Source organism: Lytechinus pictus, chromosome 19 (assembly GCF_037042905.1).
Source record: "Lytechinus pictus isolate F3 Inbred chromosome 19, Lp3.0, whole genome shotgun sequence".
Taxonomy (NCBI): domain Eukaryota; kingdom Metazoa; phylum Echinodermata; class Echinoidea; order Temnopleuroida; family Toxopneustidae; genus Lytechinus; species Lytechinus pictus.
In genome coordinates this window covers 7,403,118-7,418,188 of record NC_087263.1, presented here as the reverse complement: position 1 = coordinate 7,418,188, position 15,071 = coordinate 7,403,118, and the positions used below count along the sequence as shown (strand labels likewise).

The following is a 15,071-nucleotide window of genomic DNA, read 5'->3' as shown; positions in this document are numbered from 1 at the left end:
AAATAAAAATGCCCAAAAGAAAAGCCCAATGTTGGTTGGACACATAATTACCCTCATGGAACATTTTTACCCAATGTTTTTAGAGTGCATGTTACCCCATTTGATATACATTTGCACTTATTAATCTGTTTATTTCTCTATGATACTAAGTGCCGCTTTCGTGCATGCGTCCCCTTTAAGAAATGAGGGACCCCTTTCTGCCTTGTCATTTGTTGTTAACGGGGGAGTTTTGAGTCTTTTTGTAGTGATAACTTGACACTTAAAATTTTCGTGCCAAGAAATCAAACTTTTTTTTAGTAGTTAGACCCAACGCCCTGTTTTTGCTGCTTGTCTACGAAACTACGCCAAACAAAATCAATCAAAACATTCAAATGATGGTTGATGATTAAGAAAATGTGTAAAGGCATAGGGGGCACTCAGTATGACATTGTCAATTTGGATTTCTTTTGGGTAGACGCTGTTTTCTCTCATGTCTGGGGGGGGGGGGTGATGGCAATGCAAAGCTCGTATTCCTGACAGCGGCGGAATTGGGGTTCTTTCCCTATAGTTCATGATTTTAAGGACACTGGTTGCGTGCAAGTATTAACAGGCGAAAGTATATAGTCTAAGAACGCCTGCTGATAATGAATCACAACTATGTATCATCAATTATAACACTTTAAAGACTAACCATATACTCCTTTATTGCTTGTCTGATAGGAAAATGTTAGTCACTAAATACTCCAAGGTTGTGCGTAAATCCTCCCTTGTAGGATTTTGGAAGTTACTCTTCAATATTACTTTATAACAACAACAACTACAATAATAATAACGATAAGAATGGTAATAATAATAGTAATAATAAGAACAATAATAAAAAAAACTACTACTACTACTAATTAATATTATTATTATTATTATCACTAATAATTTTTTAATTATTTTATCAATGATTAATTTCACTACTAAGGCATGAGTTACTCATAAAATAGAATATGCACCAGGGGCTGCGGAACGATTGTGAATCATTCTCTTGAGATTACAATAAAAATTACAAGTCTTTTGATAACATTTGTTGAAATGACTATACGGATGTAGATGTGCAGCTAGGACGGCGCGGGCCCTAGTCTAGTTTGGACCATTGAGGTAGGAAGATGTTTAAACCTTGTGAAAGGCAAGTTACTTTCCTCCAAAGTTCAACACTATCACTATCCCCCCATAGCGGCCGACATAATGAAGGGGATTGGCGCTAGGGATCATGGGAATAATAGTCTATAGCATCCACTTCGCAGTTGCTTTCTGCAACGTTCAGAATCTATTAAAAATGCACGTCAAATCACAATGAACAGATCAGAGGTCATTGTCGAAAGTTAGAAGACCGGGACACTACATCGTCTTACGATTCGGACCGGATAAAAACTTGCAAATTACGTCGTATGTCCAGAGACTGTTTTGATTTACCGAATTTCGAAAAAGGCTGGTTTATTATGAAGGGCTTTATGACAAAAGATGCTCTGCGTTATAGAAAGCGTCTGCGAAGAGATTGCTAAAATGCTCTAATGTGACTTTTGTGAGTTTCCCTTAAAGATCAAGTCCACCCCAGGAAAATGTTGACTTGAATGAATAGAGAAAAATCAAATTAGCATAGTGCTGAAAATTTCATCAAAATCGGATGTAAAATAAGAAAGTTATGACATTTTAAAGTTTCGCTTATTTTTCACAAAACAGTGATTTGCACAATTAGATGAGTCAGTCGATGATGTCCATCACTCATTTCTTTTGTTTTTTGTTTGAATCATACAATATTTGTTTTTATAGATTTGACAATAACGACCAACTTGACTGAACCATAGAGTATTAAACAATGCTAATTCCACAAGTTCAGAGAGGAATGAATCACTGTTTCACTTGACAATGAGGAGAAAATTAGGATATTTCATATTTCATATAATAAAATACAAAAGTAATAGTGAGTGGGTGACATCATCAGTCTCCTCATTTGCACACCGACCAGGATGTGCATATAACTGTTTTGTGAAATTAAGCGAAACTTTAAAATGTCATAATTTTCTTACTTTACATCCGATTTTGATGAAATTTTTAGTGTCATGCTTGTTGGATTTTTCGCTTTTTATTCAAATCAACTTTTTGTTGGGGTGAACTTGTCCTTTCAGTTTGGCTTTGGCGAAAGAAGCTTAAGTTCCCTCTCACAATTGTCTAAACTGGACTTAAGGCGAGTGCTGCCGTGGTCTCGAAATCGACATGGAAGCTGAATTATGATTTTCCAAGGTCCTAGGATCATTTCATATCCTGAAAAAAGTAAGACTATACAGGTGATCTACAAAGAATCTGTAGCCACCTGTTTGTTTTCGAAGTTTTGATTACTACTAACGTGTGATGATCAACTTCACACCAGTCAATGAGTTAGTAATAGAGGAAACAATCAACTAATCTTAGTAGTCAGGCCCGTATTTGTCATGAAGTGGGGATTTCAATCATGCCTTTCCTCGCGCCCAGGGCCTGCTCCCTGGCTAACATACCTCTACGTAGGTTTATCCTTCTTTGAAAAGCGCCCTCGACGATTGCGCAATCATATAATCTTTGATTAATCATAATACCCCACAGAAACTAGATGAATATAATGTTGATCCACAATTATCACTTCTACTTCTTGACTTTTTGATTAACCGACCACAAATGGTTAAAGTTGGACAGATTAAGTCAGGTGTTAGTTCAGTTAATGTCGGGGTACCCCAAGGATGTGTTCTTTCCCCAGCTCTGTTCTCAATATATACAAGCGACTGTGTTAGCACAAATAATGAATGTTTGATTATTAAGTACGCTGATGATACCGTAATATCTGGGTTCCTTTCCGTGGATGCAAACCGCTATTTCATTGAAGTATCACATTTCGTCAAATGGTGTGACACTCATCATTTGCTTTTAAATGTAGGAAAAACAAAAGAAATAATCATTGACTTTAGAAGAAATGTTACTGAGCACATGCCACTCGAAATACATGGAAAGCCCATTGAACAGGTCAAGAAATACAAGTACCTTGGTACCACAATCACGAATACTCTTGACTGGACTGAAAACACAATCTCAATTCAAAAGAAGGCAAATCAAAGACTCTTTTTCATTCGCCAACTCAAAAAGCTCCATTTGGATAGGTCGATTTTGTCCCTGTTTTACGAGTCTATAATCCAGTCAGTTGTAATGTTCAATATAATTTGCTTCTATAGCAACCTTACTAAATCGAACAAAGAGAAGCTTGAACGCCCACGGAAAATTGCCCAGAAAATAATCGGTCTTGAATTACCCCCAATTGAAATTCTGTACAACGAGAGATTACTGGCTAAAGTTGAGGCTATCTTAAAAGAACCATCTCACCCTCTACACTGCTATTATAACTTCAATAGGTCTGGTGTACGCCTCTGTGTCTCCCGTACTAACAGAGTACGTTTTAGGCAGTCATTCGTCCCCAATTCTCAACATGTGTTTAATAGTACAGTTGTCAGATAGAATGGGGAATTGCACTTAGCTTACTGTGAACCCCGCCCCTTTTAATACTCACCTTTAATTTACTGTCTCGCAAAACTCGTTCCACCCCCCCCCCCCTACGTATTCGGGCTGGAGATGGAATCACAAACCAATTAATATTTGAATAATTAATCAATTTATACATATGCAATTGTACTTTTTTCTATTATATTTGAAATAACGTATACGGCATTTTGTTTGTGTATGTAATCCCACGGTATTGTAAGTCTATTTCATACTGTCTATGTGCATATGTATTTGTAATTTTGTAAACCCGATGTGAAATGAATTTCCTACACAGGACAATAAATACATTCAATTCAATTCAATTCAATTCAATTCGATATCTCTGATTTTGATACGCTTATTATGATACACTTATTGTTAGTTGGAAGGTCCCTATTTTATCTGACTTTGTAACGAGCGATCCCCCCTTTAAAAAGGCGTTGTCTCGATCCCCCCTCTATCTCTCTGTCTCACCTTCGTTACATCAACTTTGTCTTTCTTTCAATCAATCGCCACCCCTATCCTATATACCTACCTTTTCTTTTGATGTTTTGATCCCGACACTTAACGCCTTCTCCAGTACTATCAACTGATTCAGTGACGATTGGTGAATAAAATTCCCTTACATGTTATTTCCTTTTCTTTTCGTTCTTTTGCAGAAAACAATGGGGATCCTTGAGTGGAAAATATGGTTGATATTACCAGCTCTTTCCTGTGCTTACGTTCTCGGTAAGTTTTTTCGTAAATGTCAAACATCAATCATTTGAAATTTATGGGTCCAATTTCTTTTGAAAACCTTAAGTTTTAGCTCCCATTTTCTTATGAAAAGTAAAAACAGTTCCTTGCAATGGCAAATTATGTACAGATGTATTATTGTATGCCTAATCGAATAAAATTCAAAACTTCGTTTGTGCAATGTTAAAATCAAATTTAAATCCTGCATTATTGACACGGTCTATGGGGTTGAATCCATATATACAAAAATATATATCGTATATATATCCATACAAAAATATATCGTATATACGTGGATGAGAAACATCCATGTATATTACGCATGTTCGCGGTTTTCATGATTAACTCAAAATATGGCAACTTCATTTCAAAACCGGTATCAGTGCATAAACGATCTTCGTCGGTTTTGGCATCCTCCCCCCCTTATTTCTCCCCCCTCCCTCCACCCCCTCCCCTCCTCCCCTTACAGGACAAGACATGGTGAACGTGAGAGGGTGCCCTACTAACATCAATGTCGGAACGGATCAAGGCAAGAATGTAGCCAGTGTGGAATGGATCGAGCCAAAGTTTACTGACAACGAAGAGCAGAGGGTCATACCTCTAAGATCGCATGCACCGGGAGACAGGTAAGACAGGATTTTCCCAATTTAACAAATCATTTCATTGTTGTGTACCATATTTTTTTAGTTTGATACATTTTATAGACCACAGCCCTAACTCACCAAGAGAGACATCTCTGCGACGCCTCAGAGACTACACTCGCGGAGACATCTCCAACATGACAGCTGTTTCAGTCTAACCAAGAAGACGGCTCCAGAAGAGATGACAAGCGCTTTGTCCGACAGGCGGGGATGTTGCTGCACAGTCCCCAAGTAGTCACTGCGACGTCTCGGTGACTTTTTTAGTTACGACGACGATTCAGAGAGGTTTTCCGGACGTCGCAAGTCGCAACGACTGCTTGGAGAATTTGCAGCAACATTCCCGTGACTCTCCGGCCAAGTACATGTCGCCTTGTTTGGATATGTCGCAGAGACGTGTACTTTGTTGAGAAAGGTCTGGGAGTGGGTCTCCTGTAGGTCTCCGCGACGTCTATGAGAACTTTGCAGAGATATCGCGGTGATTTTCCAGCATTCTGGGAAGATATTAGTCTCCATGGCGTCTTTGCAACTATAATAGAGATTATAGGACGTCATGGAGACATCGCGAAGGCTGGAAAAAGGTCCTTGAAAAAGTCTCAATAAATCAAGCATGTTCAGTTTTCTTCGACTCTTTAGAGACTCCATATTTTCTAGAAGATATCTCCGAGACCTTACAGAGCAAGGAATCCCAGGAACCAGCCAAATCTTAGGTCTCAAACATAGTCGCGAACTCGTTACAAACCCAGTGCGATTTCCCCTTAAGAATGAAAGTCCCTGGCAGGTCAAGAACCTGCAAATGTACCGTTCATGTTTTTTTTAATGCTTGATTGCTTTAAAAATTATAAGTAATTATGACGTGATACATATTGTATCTTAAAGTTTCTTTGTAGGTAAAACAACAGTTAGATACACAGCTTACTTCATGGGCACCAAGGCATCGTGTGCTTTCAGTATCGTTGTGCAAGGTGTGTATTAACAAGATCTGCTTGGTTCCTAAGATGATGAACAAGACTTAAGATTTTTACTGATGTTGATGGTGATGATGGTGGTGAACTTCTAATGAATATGATGCTGATAATGGTGATGGTGGTTGTGATAATAATGATGATGACAATTGTTATAATGATGATCAGAAAATTATAAAGCCGTTTGTTTTTAATATACGTTACATGAACGAAATTAAAATCAATTTGTTCCATCTTTATTCATCGTATTCACGGAGAAAATGACAGCATTCTGTACAGTGACTTCACTTCTACATTTATAAAACCTTATCACCCATGAAATTTGTGTTCATTGTATCATATTGGGTTTTGTATAAAACAACTTAAACATTACCTCGATCTTTTTTATTATTTTTATCTGATGACTCCCGCTCGAATCTTTTGTTTGGTCTTTGAAATTGTACCTCAACATGGTTTGTTATTCCATATTCCAGAACTGTATCGGGTATTATTAATTACTTTCTCTGTTCACATTTCTACAATACAGACACAGAAGCCCCAGTATTTTCAACATGCCCGACAAGTGTGGTCACCACAACTGACCCAGGGGAACCTTTTGCTTCCGGGGTCACGTGGGAAAGGCCCTCCGCAACAGATAACATCCGATTGGCTGACTTCCGTTCGAATACACCAATAGGATCACGGTTCCTAATGGGCGTGACCAAAGTGACATACTGGGCTACTGACCCGAGCGGTAACAGAGGAGAATGCAGATTCAATGTTATAGTAGAAGGTATGTCTATTACATTATAAGTATACATTATTAATAGTTTGCCGATATGGCATGGTTTGAAAATGAATTATTGATGGACAACTTGTCGGTCGCTTAATCAAACACCCTTAAACTTTTTCGGGTAATTTTAGAGCTCATTATCTGAATATTTTCTTTTTGTTCATCTTTTGTTAATGATGTGTTGGAATTGGATATTTTTTTTATTTTAATGTGAATAAATAACCTCCGATGAGATAAAATAAAAATTTAAAAAATCAGAAGTAAAAGACACACGCTGACTTTGCAAGATTTTGCAAGAAATTTATGTTATATTCCAAATTAAGATACGAGTCCCCGAATCAAGCAGAAATCCCTTGAATACTAGGCACATTTGTAGTTGATTTGCGTCCAGGTGAAACTCTACTAAACTTTAATTGATTTTAAGCAGGGGGCTACGCACACCTAGCAGGGGACAACCGCCCCTCAAAATATGCTTGTATTTTAGGGACTTACACTGCCAAAACTCCGGTGTTCATTTACACCAGCTCGGAATCTATATATGTCCACACCAAACAAGAACTGAAACAACACCAGTTTTAAATAAAAACCGATGCAGTTTTAATACTAATTGGTGTTGTATAAACGCATATCTGCCTGTTAGACCAAAACCAAACTGGTGTTGTTTAACACTTCTCTTGTGTGGACATATAAAGATTCCGGGCTGGTGTTAAATTAACGCCGGTGTTTTTGCAGTGTAAGCTTGATTTTCAATTGAATGTTTGTTCCTCAATGATGAATTTCACGGCGGACGATACCATGACAGAAGTTTTCAAAGAGGACCAATATCAACATATAATGACCATTATCATAATTATGATTTCAAATGTAATCCACTATACTAACCACAAAAATATTTCCCTTTCCTTAGATAGGGAAAACCCAACACTCCATCAGTGTCCATCAAACATGGTGGTCAATGCCAACCCAAAAGAGACATTTCGGAGTATAAACTGGACCGAACCGGTGGCTCGGGACAATTCGGAAGTCGCTCGGGTAACTTCGACTCATCGTAATGGATCGTTGTTCGCTCTCGGAACGACACACGTACGATATACGGCCGAGGACTACTCGGGAAACAGCGGTACCTGCTCGTTTTTCGTCACATTGAGGGGTAAGACAGTAACCGAACATGGAGATAATTCTCCCAAGGTCACATACAAGCATCTGTAGGTCAACATTTTTTTTTCACTGCAACCCAGCTAATATTTTTCTGCCGTTAATGTCTGTGCCAGTATGACAACGTAAAAATATTAAGAAAATTGTCCTTTTATATGCTGTTTAAAGGAAAATTATAATGAAAAATGCGGTTATACATGTATGTTCTTCATCATACAACTTTTCAGATAAAGTCTTACGATATAATTTATGTAATAGCACGAATTACCAAAAATATATTTAGGCCTACTCCGTATCAAGGTAAAACTAAATCACCAAAGATGAATCCTTTGGAGATTATCATCAAATCTAAATTATAGGGTATGATCCATCATATTGAATAAATTAGGTTTTAAGTGTGATCAATAGGAAGATTAGTAATATTAGGACCTCGGTTTCCGAAATAAAAGAGTGTTTTTTCCTAAATCAAATGTTGAACTTTAATAACCGCCTGAGATTAATCGTAACTAAACCGCAGTATTTCATATTTGGCTTTCCGTAATTTTATTTTTTTCGTTCCCTTATCACTTAGTCAGAGTGCCAGACGAACAGATTTTCATCCGTAACTACACCACTTCGTCCATTGACATAGCCTGGCCCGAGACGTCCGACCCGGAGGCATCAAGCTACCTCATCTACGTATGGCCATCAGGCGGAAGGGAGCCCTCTGCGTCGAACCATCTGTACCATGCTATAAACAGGATTGAGAGCTTTGCGTCAAGACGTCTCAGTTCATTGATGGTAGGAGTAGAGTATGACATCAAAGTGGTTGTGACGGGAGCGAATCACGTGATGAGAACCACACAGAGAACCAGTAAGTTTCAATTAATATAGACCTACACTGGGATATACAGACATTTTGTTGTAGTATGATCAGGGATTGTATAGAGCTTACCAAGTACAGCTCTGTCATGACCGGTCATGACCACAAAATCATGCCTGACAAATACAGCACGAATGGTTTCTGGTAAATGTTATGGTTGTACGTCGTGCCTGCTAATATGTGTTTTTTTTACCTACGAACTTTCCTTCCCAGCGTGAAAATACGGTTTATTCTATCAGACTACCTACCATGATTATTCATAAACGTGAATGGCAGAGCTAAAAGTTGCACGTTTCTCAGATTCAAGAGTGTGCTGTTTAATGGTGCTGTACTCGAAGCTATATTCATTACGAAGGTCGAAGTAATTTGCTTGAAGCTTGCATCAGCCAGTCGCGCGTACGTATGTACAACAGCGCCCTCTTGAATTTTGGAAACGTGGACCTTTAAGAGAAATTGCAAGGATTCTATCAACTCGTCATTGTGTTGTAATGGAGTAATCATTGCACTTTAAAATGACAAGGTTGGGGGGGAGGTCGAATTCCAGTGTGGGCAAAAACTTTATTCTGTGAATACAAAACTTCGATTCTACCGTAGATTGTTTAGCTTTGACATTTGAAATTTCTTGTTTTAATTTTCATAGGACCTGCAGCTCCTAACAATGTATCAATTTTACCGAGTAGTATCACACCAGTCGGATTAAAGTTACTGTGGAAGCCGGCTAACGGTTCCTTTGAAAGTCACGAAATCACGGTTCGTCGGTTATCCGACAGGAGCGTCATCTTCTCCAAGCATGTAGAGAAAAATGTGAACTCACTCCAGGTTACCGCTTTGGAACCGTACACAGGTTACAAGGTTTCGATTCGGACTATTAGCGGCTATTCATCTGGTGTAACAAGGAGTGAGGAAATACACATGTTTGCAAAAACAGGTGAGAAAATTATAACTCTGTCTAATACCATTACCTCCACCATACCGATGTAGCAACTATCATCGAAAAATATCATGTTGTCCTGAAAGTTTTAGCTATTTTCTCTCCTTGACATGTACGTCATGTTCCGAGGAGCGATTGTTTTTGTTTTGTTTTTAAAGCCTATTCGCTGGCTTAACGCCGTATATATGTTTAAAGAAAAAAACAACCTTATTGCTATCTTCAGAATGGAGCCTATGTAATGACCCCCTCCCCCCAAGAAAAAAAAAACACGATGATTTTTAAATCACATTCTCCCCAAATCGTGGTTATTTTCCTTCGCATCGTATGCGCTATATATCATTATCCTTGCATGGATATTCAGATATTATTGATCAAATGTTAACTCCTTTCCCCCTATAATAGCCTTGATGCCTCCATCCGGGATATTAGTGCGTGAGATGACTGCTGACACTATCATTATATTGGGAAACACCTATCCATACGATGACGACGAAGACGATGACGACGAAAGTGTCCACGATAGCATCTTCGACCCCATAGAGATGACGTCACAAAACAGCGATGCACACATTCTTTTCATCTACTCCGAAAAGGGAGATTTATTTACGGATGTAGTCTTCAACCAAGGAGTCTGGAGTTATACGTTTCGTGATCTGAATCCGGTGACGAGCTACACGATCAGGGTGGTAAATAATCAAAATGGCGTCGCGTTTGAGACAAATTCAACTACAAGTGAGAACCCTTTCTTTCATGTCCCGTTCTTGTGGTTATGTTGAGTGTTGGGTTCCCCATTGTCTTGTTTTGCCACATCGTTTTATTATATCCAGCCCCATTTGTCTTTTATTTTGGTGACTATAATAAAATTTCATGTCCATTCGGTGCTTTGGTATAACAGTAGGCCTATATGCTTTTCTGTTTCAATGTTGTTGCCCATACCCTTCTAAAATAGACAGCAATATATTATAATCTTCACTTAATTTATTGATTCGTAGTACATCTGGGGACTTCCAAATGTTAGTATTCAACTACTATAAAGGATTTTACACAATATATTTTATTTCCAAGGTAGCACACTTATGCTGTAAAGGTTTACTTCTTTACATACCGTAGATATAGGCCTACCACGAAAGCACAATTTCGGGTGACTATGTTGTTAACCGATAGGCCTTTAGATATAAAATAGGCTTACATTTTGTCACTTTTGTCTTTTCTCAGAACCAGCACCAGTTACCGATCTATTCATATCTGCCATTGATAGCTCCTCGGCGACCGTCCAATGGGCACACGCTATTGGATCACGTGACAGATATGAGATCACTCTTACTCCAACGCCAAAACATAAGCATCGGACTATGCCTATCAGAACAAGGAATGACGTCATTACTTTCACCGGTCTTGAAGCCGGAACTACGTACGATATGCGCATTATTACGCGAAAGGGCATTTTAACCAGTGAGGACAGACACTTAAAATTAACGCCAGGAAGAGATCGAGCAGTGTCGATGTACAGAGCAAGAGGTACCTAGGTTTTTAAAGCTGCCATAATAATAAAGAGTATTGCCTTTGCTGAAGAGCATTGTCAATTGCGCATTCTGTTTATATCACTTCTCAAAAACGTATTTTGTAAAGTGTTATCCTTATTATATTATTTCATTTTTTCAACCCATCGAAAACCTTAATATTAAGGGACGACCCATAGCTCTATAATTACGCATGAACCAACTCTCTGGTTCTCCTCCCTCTTTGTAATCTTCAAAGGACTGTCCAGCCTCTCTCCAAGAATGTTGCCCTTACCATTTGAAATACCTCTAAGTCAAGATAAATAAAAGTTTCCTATCAAATTTGAATATTTCATTCAACTGTTTATGATAATATGCATTACGCGGTTTAAAGACATTAAGATGAATAGTTCTGCTTAAGTCATTGAGAGTAGCATATAGAATTACGTGTATTATCCTGTTTCTTTTATAATTGCAGAAAGTACTTGTCTATCACCAATCATCGCCTGTGGGTTGCTTGGTGCAGCTCTTCTGGTCTGTCTGCTTTACTTCATTGCAGTATTTATCTTCAGTAGAAACTTCCCAGCGGTAAGTTTACCCGTAGTCTACAAACACAGACACAAATTTGACACTCTACTCATTATAGGCTATACCATATCTAGATTGGAGAATAAACTCCAAACTCTCCGTCTGTGTCAAAATGGTAGAGGCAGCCACACTTTATAGTGATTATAGTCTCACTATTTCAGACTCTGCTTTATGCACTATGCGAATTTTGCCAAACCCAAAGGTCTGTGCCTGTAGACTATGTTCCAGAGACGCTATGCTTCAGTCACACCGACGATAATGAATCCAGACCGATCAAAGTTTTTATATATGATTTCCTATGATATATCATCGGTCGGTTTGGGTCGGTTTCATCAGTGTGACTGCAGCATTGTAGCAGATAGCAACAAACATTAAACGGTTACCATCTTAGACTTTATGTCTGCTCTGTCTTTTTCTCTCTCACACGTGTCTGTTTTCTTCCAAATTGCCGATTGGTCTTAACTCGTTTTGTCTATATGGCATTGGTGTCTTCCCACATGGTAAAATCCTAGTTCGCCTACAACCAGTTTGTCTAGTCTAGTGACAACTTGGTATACAATTGCTATTTATCACATTTACAATTTTGTCTTATTCCTGTAAGATCTCGTATCATAACCAGTTAGTTTAACATGGCTTAATCATTGATAAACAGCTAATGAAGCAAATTTTAACTAAGATAAGAATTTAGTGGGTATTTCACCAAGTGCAGAGTACAGAAAACGGCATTTAGATCTACTTAGACTAAAATGAGTTTAACCAGTGTGGTATCAGGATATCTGAGTAGATGAGCCGCTTGTAGACCAATTGAATACAACCTTCTAGCTCTTTTCTTTGCAGAAACTCCGTACTCGTCGACCATCGGAGAACGAGTACGAGAACCCTTCACAGCACCAGTACTCTTCCTACCTGAACTCGCTGAATAACCGGGTAGCCCTGATGAGACGACCGGAAAGCAATACCTACAACCAACCTTACCACGTCAGGGCCAGTAGGACGTTAAGTAGGTTACCAAGAAGATCAAGGACTCATCACACGTTGCACAGGTAGGAAGGGCGAAGTCGGGTCGGAACGTTCTGCTCAGGCCAGGGGCCTGGAAACGAATTTTGAAGAGGGGTGCTGGTATGGAAAAAATAAACGCGACAAACCAAAAACTTTGTGTTTTCATTCCTAAATAGAGCTGATTTTTTTGTCAAAAATATTTTACAAGCAAAAAAGCAAGACAAAAGTTTTTGTCCAAAATGGTTATTTTGTTAAAATTCGTTTCTAGATTTTACCAACCAACCTGGCATCCAGCGTTGCTACCTATGGGGTTTTATATACGCAGCACCCCCAGAAAAATATTGTTAGCTCTAGCATGGCTCAGGCAAAGAGGTGGAGGTCGGACCATTGTCAACTAACAATAGCTCTCCCCTCAGAAGCTTTGTCTGACCAGCGGTTTGTTTCATAAAGACTTAAAAGTATGTTAACTTTGCGATGATTTTAATTATACAACGGAACCCTTGATTTTTGGCTGCTTAGTCCCTGTTTCCATGATGTTTAACAATGAAAAAAGTAGTTGTAGTTCTATTTCTGTATCAAGCGGGTCCCTCATTGCTCTGACCCCACTGGACAGGTATGCAGATGGAATGTTGTTAAAACGATTTTTTCCCCTAAGTGTATCTACATCAGAAACAGTTATTATGCTTTTAATCCCCGAAATGTTCCATGAAAAATGAGATTACTAAATTTTATCAGTCAGCTCTCATGTACTTTTACGAATGAGCAGTTGAAAAAAATATGTTATTTGTGGGCACACATAAATTGTTTTTCATATTAATTTTTGCAGGACGCAGAGTGAATCTGTGATTTATTACAACCTATCAGACTGACAATACTGACGTTCTCCAAGTGAAAATGGTGTTTATTTGCAGTGCGCCCTATATCATGTATATAGGTTTGTGTCTATGAGAATCTAGTGGAGTGGTCTTCAAGTCCTTAACATCACCTACTACTTGGGTTCGAGTCCTAGCAGAAATCAATGGTCAACTTTGAATTTCCCAGAAGCGACCAAGAAGGATAACTGGTGATGCTTGGATAATCATCTCATGTCTTTTATCGTGCGAATCGTGGTGATCATAGAAATTTAATTCAAAATGATAAATCGAGTATAACTGAGAGTCCGTCTTTGAATCCTTTGAGTTGACACTTTATCGGACGAAAGGTGACATAATTCAAAGTTTACTGTAATACATGTCTATTAACGGAGTAACTGCAAACAAAATAAGTGTTACATTCTATGTCGATTGAATTTTCTATGTAGGCCAAGGAATAACTTCACATGCAGTGGGCATGAGCTGGAAAACATACACTGCAAAAACTCTGGTGTTGATTTAACACCAGCCCGGAATCTATATTTGTCCACACCAGACATGCCAGAGAAGTATAGAAACAACACCAGTTTGGAATCAAACCGATGCTGTTTTGATACTAATTGGTGTTGAATAAACACCTATCTGGTGTTAGACCAAAACAAAACTGGTGTTGTTTAACAGTTCTCTGGTGTCTCTGGTGTGGACATATATAGATTCCGGGCTGGTGTTAAATCAACACCAGAGTTTTTGGAGTGTATATCTTCATGACTCTAGGTATCTACATGTAGGTCTGCTTAATGAAGAATTGTGAACTTTGCAATGTTCTACATAACATCATTCAAAATGTATTAGAACAGTAGATGGAGAGGGAGAGATTATTATTATTGATGCTTATGTTCCATTGAAATGAACCGGCTGTAAGAGGTGCGTCAGCAAGAAGATTGAGAACATATTAAAGGACAAGTCCACCCCAGTAAAAAGTTTACTTGAATAACAAGAGAAAAATCCAGCAAACATAACACTGAAAATTTCATCAAAATCGGATGTAAAATAAGAAAGTTATGACATTTCAAAGTTTCGCTTAATTTCACAAAATAGTTATATGTATATCCTGGTCGGTATGCAAATGAGGAAACTGATGACGTCATCCACTCACTATTTCTTTTGTATTTTATTATGTGAAATATGAAATATTCTAATTATCTCCCCATTGTCAAGTGACACAAAGATTAATTCCTCCCTGAACATGTGGAATTAGCATTGTTTGATATTATATGGTTCAGTCAAGTTGATCCTTATTGTCAGATCTGTAAAAAATGAAATATTGTATAATTCAAACAATAAAAAACAAAAGAAATAGTGAGTGAGGGACATCATCGACTGTCTCATTTGCATGTCACTGAGTTGTGCATATCACTGTTTTGTGAAAAATAAACGGAACTTAAACATGTCATAACTTTCTTATTTTACATCCGATTTTGATGAAATTTTCAGCGTTATTCTAGTTTGATTTTTCTCTTTTTATTCAAATCAACTTTTTGCTGGGGT

The 15,071-nt window shown here is 38.2% G+C and overlaps 1 protein-coding gene across 1 annotated transcript; it reads left to right on the top strand.

Annotated features, from left to right (window-relative positions):
* Positions 1–4,191: 4,191 nt before the first annotated feature.
* On the top strand, positions 4,192–14,051 carry LOC129282664 (uncharacterized). The gene is made up of 12 exons (XM_054918539.2): positions 4,192–4,257; positions 4,733–4,889; positions 5,781–5,866; positions 6,393–6,638; positions 7,546–7,788; positions 8,365–8,646; positions 9,296–9,583; positions 9,989–10,318; positions 10,802–11,104; positions 11,564–11,673; positions 12,511–12,716; positions 13,499–14,051. The coding sequence occupies exons 1-12, from the start codon at positions 4,194–4,196 to the stop codon at positions 13,539–13,541; spliced, it is 2,358 nt and encodes a 785-aa protein (XP_054774514.2). The 5' UTR covers positions 4,192–4,193; the 3' UTR covers positions 13,542–14,051.
* The last annotated feature ends 1,020 nt before the right edge of the window (positions 14,052–15,071 follow it).